This window comes from Pogoniulus pusillus, chromosome 17 (genome assembly GCF_015220805.1).
Source record: "Pogoniulus pusillus isolate bPogPus1 chromosome 17, bPogPus1.pri, whole genome shotgun sequence".
In the NCBI taxonomy this organism is placed as follows: Eukaryota; Metazoa; Chordata; class Aves; order Piciformes; family Lybiidae; genus Pogoniulus; species Pogoniulus pusillus.
In genome coordinates, this window is record NC_087280.1 from 11,993,419 (window position 1) to 12,005,024 (window position 11,606).

Genomic DNA, 11,606 nt, shown 5'->3' on the forward strand with positions numbered 1-11,606 from the left:
TACCTTGAACTTGTTAAAACTCATGGCATGAGGCCGTGCCCATCTATCCAGCCTGTTTCTATATTGAAATGTAGTTAGAAGACCTTGCAAAATCTCCCCAGAAACCATTTCAGCACAGGCTGGATGAAAGCTCAGAAGCTTTTTACATTGTGATGCCAGCTCCTGCCAGGACCCACCCATGGCCTCAACATGCCAGCATACCTGACACAGCAGCTCCTAGAGGGCAGTGAGGTTGTCTGTGGACAAGCAAAAGGTTTCTGCATCCTCATCCACCACATCCCGCTCCAAGGTGGTGTCTGGAGTGTGGTCTAGCTCCTCCATCAGGATGATTTACCGCCTGCTGTAGCAAATTCTTCATGCCTTTGCTCCTAAGGTGAAGAGCAAGGTTAGGAGCCAGCAAGTGTCATGCACACCACCACCCCTCCTCCCTTACTTTCTCAGCAGCCAGAGAGGCCAAGTGACACCAATAGCGATCAAGCTCCTCCAGGCTGGGCACAGCCTTGGTGTCAATGGAGAACAGAGTGGTGCAGAGGATGTCACACAGGTCCTGCTCCTGCTCTTGCAGGTTCTTCAGCTCCTGTTTCCTGTCCCACCTCTGCTTCACCAGCACTTCCATGCGTGTCCTCAAGCTCTTCTCTCTCTCCAGAATGGTGCCTTCTTCCTCTGTCTGCAAAAGCCCAGATATCAGCTCCTTCCCCTCACTTTGTACACCTAAGCCACGTTTTTAGACTTCTTGAAGACCTGGAGCAGCAGCCCCAGGTTTGAGCAAGGGACTTGCCAGGCAAACACCAACACGGCAGCACCGCATGAAATGAGACACTCCCAGGAGCCTCCCAGGAGGATCTGGTGTCCCTTAGCCCCCACGATGAAGAGCCTGGTGTGAGGCTGTCACCCCAGGCACGCTAAGGCAAAGCGAGGGCCAGACTGGGACACTGACTGCAACCTTTATTAAACTATTTTTCTAAAACATTTATTCTATACAACATCTAATTTATATAATACAGCTCTTGCTTGCCATGCGTGAAGGGCCCTGCCCCTGAAATCCCACAGGGAGCCCCAGCCCTACAACTGCTGCGAGGGCCCCTTAGCACCGTGCCCAGCCTGCAGCCAGGGTGAGCCCAGTGCCCTGAGGGCCGGCGGAGTTGCAGTAGCTGCCTGAGCTCTGCCCGCACAGCGCCTCCCGGTGGCTACAGGCAGCTGGAGGCAGCGGCGCCGCGGCAGGAGGGGGTGGTGGCAGTGGAGTTCAGAATGCTGTCGGACCTTGATGCCTTTGAAAGGTCACGCTGTGGAGACAAAAAGTGGGAAATGGGGATGAGTGGATGGAAAGCAGGAGCAGCTGCTGGGGAGGGCAGGCTGCTCCAGGTGCTTTGGTTTCCCCCCACAGGTTGCTTCAGAAGAGGGCAGGAAATTGCCACTCTCAAGGGGGTGAGAAAAAACCTGGGGCATCAGACCAAAGATGGGAACAGCCCCAGGCTGAGAACCTTATCCTTCCCTCCTGCTGCCAGGCAGCTGTCCTGGGAAGAGCCACTGAGCCAGAGACGGAAAGGGCACTTAAAGCTCATGCAGTCTGAGCCCCTGAAGGCAGCAGGGACATCTGCAACTAGGGCAGATTGCTTCAAGGGTCTGGATGCAGAGCTCAGTGGGGTGCCCGGGGAGCAGGGGGCACAGCCCTGTGGTGCCCAGCACAGGGAGGTGAGGGTAGGAGAGGGGAATTACCGCAAACACAGAATAGGTGCTGGGAACAGAATTAACACTGAGGCTCTGCTGGGCAGGGGCTCTGGGAGTGCATTCACCGCTCAGGGTGGTTCCGTGCTGCTGGGCCACATTCTCCTTGTTCTGCTCCCTGTATCCAGCCCGAGGGGTCTTCGGGGTCACGTGGCCAGGGGTCCGAGCTGGCCTGAGCTGCAGGGAGAAGCTGGGGTCAGACAGGGAACAGGAATGAGGCAGGGCTAGGGGAGCTGCCTTGGTTTAACTGCACAGGCACAGCAGTGCCAAGCACCAGGAGCCCTCCGGAGTCCAGTTCTGGTCCCAGAACACACCCACTGCTGAAAGGTCCTCCAAGGTGCAGGCTTGGCACAGAGGAACAGTGATGGGCCTCCTGCACAGGAGGAACACTGCTGGTACCCTCCTCTTCTCCCTCAGGTCCCCAGAGCATCTTGCCAGGTTGGTGACAACCCAGCAGTGCAAGACAAAGACAAACAAGTGTCTCTGCACCCCAGGAGCTTGGAAGGGGAGCCAGCAAAGCCCAGCAGGCCAGCAGCTGGAGCTGCATTGTCCCAGCTCAGCCATCACCTCACCTTCCCTCCAGAAGGCGGCAGCCGTGGCAGAGGCGAGCGGCAGCTGGTTTGCCCCAGAACAGAGCGAACGGTGCTGTTGGGTGTGCAGGCGGTGGTGCCATTGAGCTGAGGGCAGCAGAAGAGGACAGTGTCACACAGGGAGGAACCTGGCAGCTGCACTCTGCTAGGGAAACCAGGATGGGGGTCCTAACTAGTTGTGCGCAAGAAGAACAGGAGACCACAGCTTGGGCCCTTTCTCAGCTTCTGGGAACACCTCTACGGTTCTCAGCAGAGACACAGACCTGCTGGAGCATGGCCAGGGGACCACAGTGATAATGAGAGGGCTGGAAGCTCTCTGCTGTGAGGCCAGGCTGAGAGAGTCAGGACAGTTCAGCCTGAAGGTGGTAATTCTCCAAAGACAATTTGGTGGCCTCTCGGTGCTGAAAGAGGTCTGGGAGAAAGCTGAGGTCAGACTTCTGAGCAGGGCCTGTTGTGACAGGACAAGAGGGAAGGGACTGAACTAAAAAGAGAGAGATTCAGACTGGAGAGAAGGAAGACACTGAGGGCGGTGAGAGCCTGGGCCAGGCTGCCCAGAAGGGCATCTCCAACCTCATCCCTGGACTCATTTCCAGGTCAGGTTGTTTGGAGCTCTGAGCAACGTGCTCTGTGTGCAGAAGTCCCTGCTGACTGCAAGGGGCTTGGACTGGAAGAGCTTGAAAGGTCGCTTGTGGCCCAAAGCAGTCTGGGAGTGTCTATGGCTCTGTTGCCCTGAACTCTCCCTTCACCCCCCTGTGGTGTGAAGGCAACCCTACACAGATCTTCAGCTCAGGCACTGTGCTTAGCATCTGGCAGTGTGCCAGCCTAGCACAAACTGCTTTACCTTCCTTATTTTGCCGGGTGTGTGGGGAGCAAGAATCTGGCGCTTGCTGGGTGTCCGTGGGGTGCTGCCGTACAACATCTCTGCCTCAATCTCGCGGCTTCTCTTCAGCTGCTGCAGAGAGAATTGAGCTTGGAACCCGAGCAGCGAGCAGCTGCCAGGGCAAGGGCAGTCCATGGCACGGCCCCACAGCAGGTTCTGCCTTTACACAAATGCACAGGCACCCAGAGCTGTGGTTCTGGCACACAGCTAGGGCCACTGAAGGGGCTCAGCACCCACAGACACTGACAGCAATGGACACCAATCCTGCTCTTGCAGGTGACCATGCAGACAGTGAAAGCACAAAGAGCTCTGGGCAATGTTTCAGGTCAGCCATAGGGGCAGGTCCCCCTCCCCAGGCAGGGCAGGGCCCTTGACACCTGCATTTGTTGCAGCAGAATCTCCCCAGAGCAGCAGGTTCAGCTCCACACTCACCCTCTCCTGCTTCTCCTTCTCTTTCTCCAGGTGGTACAGCTGCCACTGCTCTTTCACATGCTCCAGGAACTGCTGCCCCTTCACCAGGAAAACTGCCTGATGCTCCTGTTGCCAAGCCTGGATCTTGTTCTCCATCTCCTCCTCCAGCTGGTGAGGACACAAGGACATGCAGTGAGGATGCCCTCCAGAACATGGCCATCTCCATGCACAGAGACAGCCCCTGCTGGCTCCAAGCACTGTGCTCACCCTCAGTTGCTGCTGCACAGACCTGACCAGAGATACAGCTTCTTCCCCAGGGCTGAGCCTACCTTTGAAAGTGCCTTCTGCAGCTTCGCTCGCTGCTTCTCCTCCTTCAGCAGGTTGCCCCCACGGTTGGTGAAGCGGCTGGGGTCAGTTGCCTTCCTCTGGCAAGGAAGGGAGGTCAGCAGAGCACCCAACACACCACCCCTCTGACAGCCCAGCACGGGACAGGGCCCCTGGAGGAAGCCAGCCCCATCCCAAACCTCAGCAGTGCTCACCATGCAGCACCCCATCCCCTCACCAACCCACTTTGGTTTCCCAGTGCCCCCTGGCCTTTCCCAGCAGCCTGCTGCAGCTGGCAGCAGAGACAGGCACTGCTCTGACCTAGCCCTCAGCCAGCCACGTTCCTGCCCACAGAATACCTCCAATTCCAGGAACAGCTTCCAGTTCTGCTCCCATTTCTGCACAGCCTCAAACAGGTCTTTGTGTGATTCATAATAGCTCTTCATCTTCACCACCTCAGCATCGTGGAGCTCAAGCAGGGTCTCTGTATAGCTCTCTGCACAGGAGACAAGAGCACGTTCAGAGGCAGCACAGTCCCTGTGGCTCCCAGGCAGCCTGGAGCTCCCTCTGGGGGTCCACGAGCAGCCAGAGCCAGCACCTACCATCGTAGTAGGGGCTGAAGGCCTCCTTTTGCTCCTGGCTGTAGAAACACCTTTCCCAGTAGTCAGCCAGCTCTGCCCGGGTCGCCTGAATCACAGCCTTCATGTGCTGCAGCTTCAGCTCCTCCAGGCGCTCCACTTCCAGCTGCAGCTGCCAACAGGACCAGAGCACAGCCTCAGAGAAGGCAGCACCAGCAGAAGCAGGCCAGGAATATCCTCGGCAGAAGCCTCCAAGATGAGGCAGCTGAGACAACCAACGCCCAGCTCCTCCACTTGTGAGGATAGCATTTGGCTTGCTCCCTTCATAATATCAGAGAATGCTTTGGATTAGAAATGAACTTAGAAGCTCTCCTAGTCCAGGCCTCCTGCAGCGAGGAGACTGCTGGAAGCAGTCCCCCCCTTCAGCTCTTTCACCAGGAGTGTTGAGCCCAGGGCTACCCTCAGCTCCCCTCCCAAGCCACAGGAAGGTCCTTACAGCATTCCTGGTTCTGGCTCTGCACCCAGGCACGTGCACTGCAGAATGTTCTCTCTCCTCCATGGGCACCTGCAGCCACTCCCAAAGCTGCATGATCCTGGAGCGCAGCTCTGTGCACACAGCTTCGTTCTGGGCCCGACGAGCTTCCAGCTGCAGGAGGAGAGCAGGGGTCAGGGGCAGCCAGCCTGGCCCGGCAGCATGAGCAGCTCCTTTGCTCTGCTGCAAGCAAAGTCCCCAGTTCCCCTTCCAACATTCACAGATGGCATTGGGTTGGAAGGGAACCTCCAAGCGCATCTTATCCAACACCCCTGCAGTCAGCAGGGGCACCTCCAACCAGATCAGCCTGCCGAGGGCCACATCAAGTCTGATCTTGAATGACTTCAGGGATGAGGCCTCAACCTAATCTCTGGGCAACCTGGTCCAATATCTCACTACCCTCAGTAGGAGGAGGTCTTCCCAATGTCCAGCCTAAATCTCCCCTGCTCCAGTTCCAAACCACTGTCCTACATCCCATCCCCACGTGTCCTTCTGAATAGTCCCTCCGCAGCTTTCCTGTAGAACCTCTTCAGGTATTGAAATGTAGTTAGACGACCTTGCAAAATCTCCCCAGAAGCCACTGCAGCACAGGCTGGATGAAAGCTCAGAAGCTGCTTTTTACATCATGATGCCAGCTCCTGCCAGGACCCACCCATGGCCTCAACATGCCAACATACCTGACACAGCAGCTCCTGGAGGGCAGTGAGGTTGTCTGTGGACAAGCAAAAGGTTTCTGCATCCTCATCCACCACATCCCGCTCCAAGGTGGTGTCTGGAGTGTGGTCTAGCTCCTCCATCAGAAGGATGATTTGCCGCCTGCTGTTGACAAATTCTTCCTGCCTTTGCTCCTAAGGTGAAGAGCAAGGTTAGGAGCCAGCAAGTGTCATGCACACCACCCATGGTGACACCACCACCCCTCCTCCCTTACTTTCTCAGCAGCCAGAGAGGCCAAGTGACGCCGATAGCAATCAAGCTCCTCCAGACTGGGCACAGCCTTGGCGTCAATGGAAAACGGAGTGGTGCAGAGGATGTCACACAGGTCCTGCTCCTGCTCTTGCAGGTTCTTCAGCTCCTGCTTCCTGTCCCACCTCTGCTTCACCAGCACTTCCATGCGTGTCCTCAAGCTCTTCTCTCTCTCCAGAATGGTGCCTTCTTCCTCTGTCTGCAAAAGCCCAGATATCAGCTCCCTTCCCTCTCACTTTGTACACCTAAGCCACGTTTTTAGACTTCTTGAAGACCTGGAGCAGCAGCCGCAGGTTTGAGCAAGGGACTTCCCAGGCAGACACTAACACGGCAACACCGCACAAAATGAGGTGCTCACTCCCCACAGAACCATTGCCTGCTGCCTGACCTTCCAGGAGCCACAAAGCTGCAGCAGGAAGTTATTTTGAATAGAAGTTTGCAAAAAGAGGTCCAAGACGCCCAGGGAGAGGCCAGGCAGCACAAGTCTGTTGCCAGCAGGAACCTAGGAGTGCAAAGCAACACTTCAATACTTTACCTCAAAGGGCTCCAGCTTCAGGTCCTCACAGAGGCGACGAAGCTTCTCCTGACACAGCTCAATTCTCTTCAGAAGACACTCCTTCAGGTTCTCCTCCTCTGCCACCATATCATCCAGAAGCTCCTGTGGCACAGGTATGGTTAGGAATAGGGATATGGAGCAAGAAAGGGAGATGCAGAGGGAACACAGAAGGCAGCAGAACCAGAGGTAGAGAAACATTCTAGGGGACAAATGAAAGAAGGGCAGGGTGAGGTGTCCAGCAGACAAGGGCAGAGATGCAGCAATACCCCTCGGAGCTCTTGCTAGACCCATATGGCTCTGTACTCATGGACAGACCTCCTGGGCAAGCTCACATCGAGCTACCTTGGCTCTGGGGCCAAGCAGAGCTGGCTGCAGCCAAAGGGATTCGGCAGTGGGCCCGGGACATCCTTGCCTCAGGAACCTCCTGCCCCTCACCTTGATGTACTTTTTGGCCACACGGGTACGCTCCAGGCACTGCCCTTCCGGGATTCCGATCTCCTCCCAGATGGCCCGCAGCGTCGCCATGCCTTCGGTCAGGACCGCCACGACTTCAGCCGCCAGCACCTCGCTGAGAGCACCGGCACCCAACGAACATTAGCCGCCACCGGGCGGGGTCCGCCAATAGGATTGTTTGCCGCCTGCTTCCCCCACGATCTGTCTCGCTTACCGGGTCCCCGCCACCACCCGTTTGTCCTGTTCCTGTCTCCTTGTCTGCGGCGGCACATCCCGGTGCCGCCGCACTGCCCCACCCCGAGTCTCCCCTACCGCCTCAGCTGTCACGGAACCCCGCCATTACTCCCCCAACTCATCGCGTTACGGTGCTTCCCATTATCCCATCCTAGCTCACACCTGTGCCGCCACTCTCCGTCTCGTCCTAGGGCCTCCTTCCCGGTGCTCCACTTGACCTCCCCACCTCACCCCTTAATCCTTGGCTTCCCCACCCCATTACGACTGCTGCCCGCCTCGGCCCCGCACCTCTGCCTTTTGGCGGCTCTGCTCATGGTGGCTCCGCTTACAGCTGGCGCTCCGCTTTGCGTTTCGTTCTCGGTAGCTTCTCTCGCCGCAGCCCCACTCGCAACAACTCTCTCCGGGTCGCTTTCCGTCCCCGATTCAAACTGGCCGCAAGCACCGCGAGCGCTGACGTCACCGCGGCCCTGGCCCCGCCCCAAACCGGCCGCCAGCCAATGGAAGCCAAAAGCTCACGGCCCCTCTAACCAATCCCGAGCGGCGCGTGTTTAGCAGTGGCCAAGTGGCGTCAGGCGGGCAGTGCCCTGGCACTGCCTCCCTGCTCTGATGTCTTCCTCGTCTCAGGCTTCCCATCGGGTCGCAGTGCCGGGCCGAGCCAGGGCCATAGTGACAGCGATGTTTATTGCCCTCTAGAAAGAGCAGCACCCTGCCATCTTCCCATGCCAGCAGCAGGGGCTGTCCCTGACCCAGGGAGGCCCAGAGCTAGGGCCCTGAGCACCTCCTGCCCTTCTACAACCTGAAGCGCATTGGGCTGGGGACACCGTGACGGCCGTGGAGAGCAGTGAGCAGGCTTGGTCACCAACCCTACCGCGGATGACAGCCAGCCCGTGACCCCCACAGGGGTCTTGGGGCACTGACCTGATACTTGGCAGCTGCTGCAGAGCCGGGTGGAAGAGTGAAGAGCACATCCCTGGTTATGGTGTGACCTGAGCAGTGGGCTCTGTCTATGAGGGTGGCAGGGCTGGCACCACTGCCCTTTCTACAGGCACCAGCTCTGCCCAGCCTGCAGCCATGAGCAATCCACAGGCTCTGAACTACTTTGTGTCCTCTCTTCCAGCGAAGATCAAGGATGCCTTCAATTCCTTAGCAAGGAAGAGGAACTTTCAAGCCATAAGCAAGAAGCTGGGGCTGGTACATCCTCGGGGGTCAGTGTTCCCCCTGCTGCCTGAACAGCTCTGGTCAGTCTATCCTCGTGCCCAGTTCTCCAGGCATGACAGCCTGTGCTACAGAGACAGAGCTGCTGCTCCAGACAGCTGAGGGGCAGCTCCCTTGGGCAGGGCCTCACTGAGGGCCTTCCTGGTGTGCCCACCCTTGGCTCCCCAGCACAGTAGAGCTGGGTGCTTCAGAGGTGCAAACCCAAATGATTTGATGATTCTATGACATTTCTGGCCCAGCCAGGCTGTGTGGGCTCAGGGTAGCAGGAACAGGGAGACAGAGCCTCTGAGTTCTCTTCAGCTGTCTGCAGCCCTCGGGGAATTGAAGCGTTAAGCAAGCTGGTCCCATATCCATACGTCCGCAGATCCCATGGGTGGATGGAGAGTACGACTTGAAGATGCCTTGGAACATGGCACACGTGTTTAGTGGGGCCTATGTTCACCACAGTTGCAAGATCATCAAGCAGATGAGCCCACCTGAAGTTGAGCAGCATCCTGAGCCCGCTCCTCCTGCCAGCAGCTCTGGTGGGGGTCTCTCAGCCCACAGCCTCCCTCGGGCTGGTCCTGACCTCCAGCCCCATCCCTCATGTGCTGGAGCACAGGGGCTGGCTGGGCCTGGAGGAGGTCGTGTGGCTAACCAATAGCAACAAGTCTGCAGTCTCAGGTACTGAGGAGGTTGAGATGGCTCCAGCGTACGTCTAGAACTGGGTGTACCTGGGGCTGGCGGGTCCCACTATTCTGTGCCCAGTCATCCAGACAGCAGCATGGAGGACAGTTCCACCTGGGATTACCAGCGTGTCGTCCTTGTTGTCTTCTTGGGCAGCTACAATTCTCCAAAATTGCTGCTCCTTGGTTCCTGGGGAAGGAGAGGTGGGAGGGGCAGCGGGTGGAAGCTGCAGGCTGTGAGGCAGGGAGAAGGCTTGAGAGTGCTCCTTTATGCACGGTGTGAAGGCCACAGGGGCTATATTCAATGCCAGGTGGCCTAGAGCCCATGGCGTCAGTGAGATCTATGTGACCTCCCACCCACTGCTCCTCAAGAACAGCTCTGCACGTCCCCTCAGCTCTGTCCTGTCGCAGTGCCTCGGGACACTGCAGGGGCTGGCGGGGCACTGATACTGTTTCTCTGCAGAGTTCAAGTTCATCTTCCTAACCACGGCCATCACCAACAGCATCAGTATGACGGAGACCGTGATCGAGACCAAGGCGTGAGGCTAGGCAGACGTGGCCAGGGCTCGGAGGGGGGGGCACCGAGGGAGACCTAGGTGCGTTCTGCGACCTTCCGTGCCCCTCTACCAATAAATATCTCTGCCGCCATAGCCCCGACTCGGCCTTGCGCTACTGCCCGACAAAGAACCGGGGCCGCGGGCAGCAGCACAGTGGGGAGGCAGTGTCGTGACGCCGCCGGGCCGCTGGCACACACGCGCCGCCGAGCGCCGTTGGCTGCGCCGGCGCTGCCGCTCGGGATTGGTCAGAGGGGCCGTGGGCTTTTGGCTTCCATTGGCTCGTGGCTGGCTCGGGGCGGAGTCACGGCGGCGGCTGTGAGCAGGCCGCGGTAACGTCAGCGCTCGCGGTGCTTGCGGCCAGTTTGAATCGGGGACGGAAAGCGACCCGGAGAGAGTTGTTGCGAGTGGGGCTGCGGCGAGAGAAGCTACCGAGAACGAAACGCAAAGCGGAGCGCCAGCCGTAAGCGGAGCCACCATGAGCAGAGCCGCCAGAAGGCAGAGGTGCGGGGCCGAGGAGTCCGCGGTGGTGAAACCGGGACAGGGCAAGGGGTAGCTGGGCACCGAGAGGGGGTGAGGGGTGGATGCTGGGACGAGGTGAGGGTTGGCAGCAACGAGACGAATTACGGTGGGGAACGGGAAGCCCCGTAATGGGATGAGGGGGGGGAATGACGGTGAGGTTCCGTGACAACTGAGGCGGCAGAGGAGGATCGAATTTGGGGAGTGCGGCGCTACTGCGATGTACTGACCCAGAGAAGAAGGTGGGAACAGGACAAGCGGATGGTGGCGGGGACCTGGGAAGCGAGACAGACCTTGGCGGAGGCAGGCGGCCAACAATTCTGGTGCCGGATCCCGTCCGGCGGCGGTTGATGTTCGTTGGGTGCCGGTGCTCTCAGCGAGGTGGTGGCGGCCGAAGTCGTGGCGGTCCTAACTGAAGGCATGGCGACGCTGCAGGACATTTGGGAGGAAATCGGAATCCCAGAGGAGCAGCGCCTGGAGCGTACCCGTGTGGCCAAAAAGTACATCAAGGTGAGGGGCAGGAGGTTCCTGACGCAAGGATGTCCCGGGCCCACTGCCGAATCCCTTTAGCTGCAGCCAGCTCTGCTTGGCCCCAGAGCCAAGGTAGCTCGATGTGAGCTTGCCCAGGAGGTCTGTCCATGAGTACGGAGCCATATGGGTCTAGCAAGAGCTCCGAGGGGTATTGCTGCATCTCCACCCTTGTCCCTTGTCTGCTGGACACCTCACCCTGCCCTTCTTTCATTTGTCCCCTAGAATGTTTCTCTACCTCTGGTTCCACTGCCTTGTCCTCTCTCTGCACATCCCCTTCTTGATCCCTATCCCTAATCATACCTGTGCCACAGGAGCTTCTGGATGAGATGGTGGCAGAGGAGGAGAACTTGAAGGAGCGTCTTCTGAAGCCTCCTGCCGCGGTGCCGTCGCCACCTATGGCTATGTATCCAGGGGGAGCTCCGGAACATTGACTGCAACCTTTAGTAAATTATTTTTCGAAATTATTTTTCTAATTATTTTTCTATTTTTCATTTATTTTCTACAGCATCTAATTTATGTAATACAGCTCTTGCTTGCCATGCGTGAAGGGCCCTGCCCCTGAAATCCCACAAGGAGCCCCAGCCCTACAACTGCTGCGAGGGCCCCTTAGCACAGTGCCCAGCCTGCAGCCAGGGTGAGCCCAGTGACCTGAGGGCCGGGGGAGGTGCAGTAGCTGCCTGAGCTGGGACATCTGCAGCTAGAGCATGGCCCCACAGCAGGTTCTGCCTTTACACAAATGCATAGGCACCCAGAGCTGTGATTCTAGCACACGGTTGGTGAAGCGGCTGGGGTCAGTTGCCTTCCTCTGGCAAGGAAGGGAGGTCAGCAGAGCACCCAAGACACCACCCCTCTGACAGCCCAGCATGGGACAGGGCC

General features: G+C 58.2%; 2 protein-coding genes across 2 annotated transcripts; one reads left to right on the top strand and one right to left on the bottom strand.

Annotated features, from left to right (window-relative positions):
* Positions 1–930: 930 nt before the first annotated feature.
* Positions 931–7,748, bottom strand: LOC135182977 (protein regulator of cytokinesis 1-like). Its single transcript, XM_064157658.1, has 14 exons — positions 7,535–7,748; positions 6,995–7,127; positions 6,539–6,661; positions 5,969–6,202; positions 5,718–5,888; positions 5,005–5,154; positions 4,533–4,680; positions 4,290–4,426; positions 3,936–4,031; positions 3,628–3,774; positions 3,157–3,267; positions 2,298–2,402; positions 1,717–1,902; positions 931–1,283 (listed from the first exon to the last, which is right to left on the bottom strand). Exons 1-14 carry the CDS (start codon positions 7,558–7,560, stop codon positions 1,188–1,190), a joined length of 1,863 nt encoding a protein of 620 aa, XP_064013728.1. The 5' UTR covers positions 7,561–7,748; the 3' UTR covers positions 931–1,187.
* A 2,247-nt stretch (positions 7,749–9,995) lies between these two features.
* Positions 9,996–11,194, top strand: LOC135182704 (protein regulator of cytokinesis 1-like). The gene is made up of 3 exons (XM_064157104.1): positions 9,996–10,184; positions 10,577–10,709; positions 11,042–11,194. Exons 1-3 carry the CDS (start codon positions 10,159–10,161, stop codon positions 11,159–11,161), a joined length of 279 nt encoding a protein of 92 aa, XP_064013174.1. The 5' UTR covers positions 9,996–10,158; the 3' UTR covers positions 11,162–11,194.
* Positions 11,195–11,606: the final 412 nt, after the last annotated feature.

What these genes read in the sequence shown, in the direction of transcription:
- LOC135182704 (XM_064157104.1), top strand. Translation starts at nt 10,159, where the DNA reads ATGAGCAGAGCCGCCAGAAGGCAGAG. An exon ending in AGAGCCGCCAGAAGGCAGAG is followed by an intron (nt 10,185 to 10,576) that starts GTGCGGGGCCGA and finishes CGGTGCTCTCAG; the next exon opens with CGAGGTGGTGGCGGCCGAAG. An exon ending in TGGCCAAAAAGTACATCAAG is followed by an intron (nt 10,710 to 11,041) that starts GTGAGGGGCAGG and finishes CCTGTGCCACAG; the next exon opens with GAGCTTCTGGATGAGATGGT.
- LOC135182977 (XM_064157658.1), bottom strand. Translation starts at nt 7,560, where the DNA reads ATGAGCAGAGCCGCCAAAAGGCAGAG. An exon ending in TGAAGCTGGAGCCCTTTGAG is followed by an intron (nt 6,203 to 6,538) that starts GTAAAGTATTGA and finishes GGGCTTTTGCAG; the next exon opens with ACAGAGGAAGAAGGCACCAT. An exon ending in CCTCTCTGGCTGCTGAGAAA is followed by an intron (nt 5,889 to 5,968) that starts GTAAGGGAGGAG and finishes TCTTCACCTTAG; the next exon opens with GAGCAAAGGCAGGAAGAATT.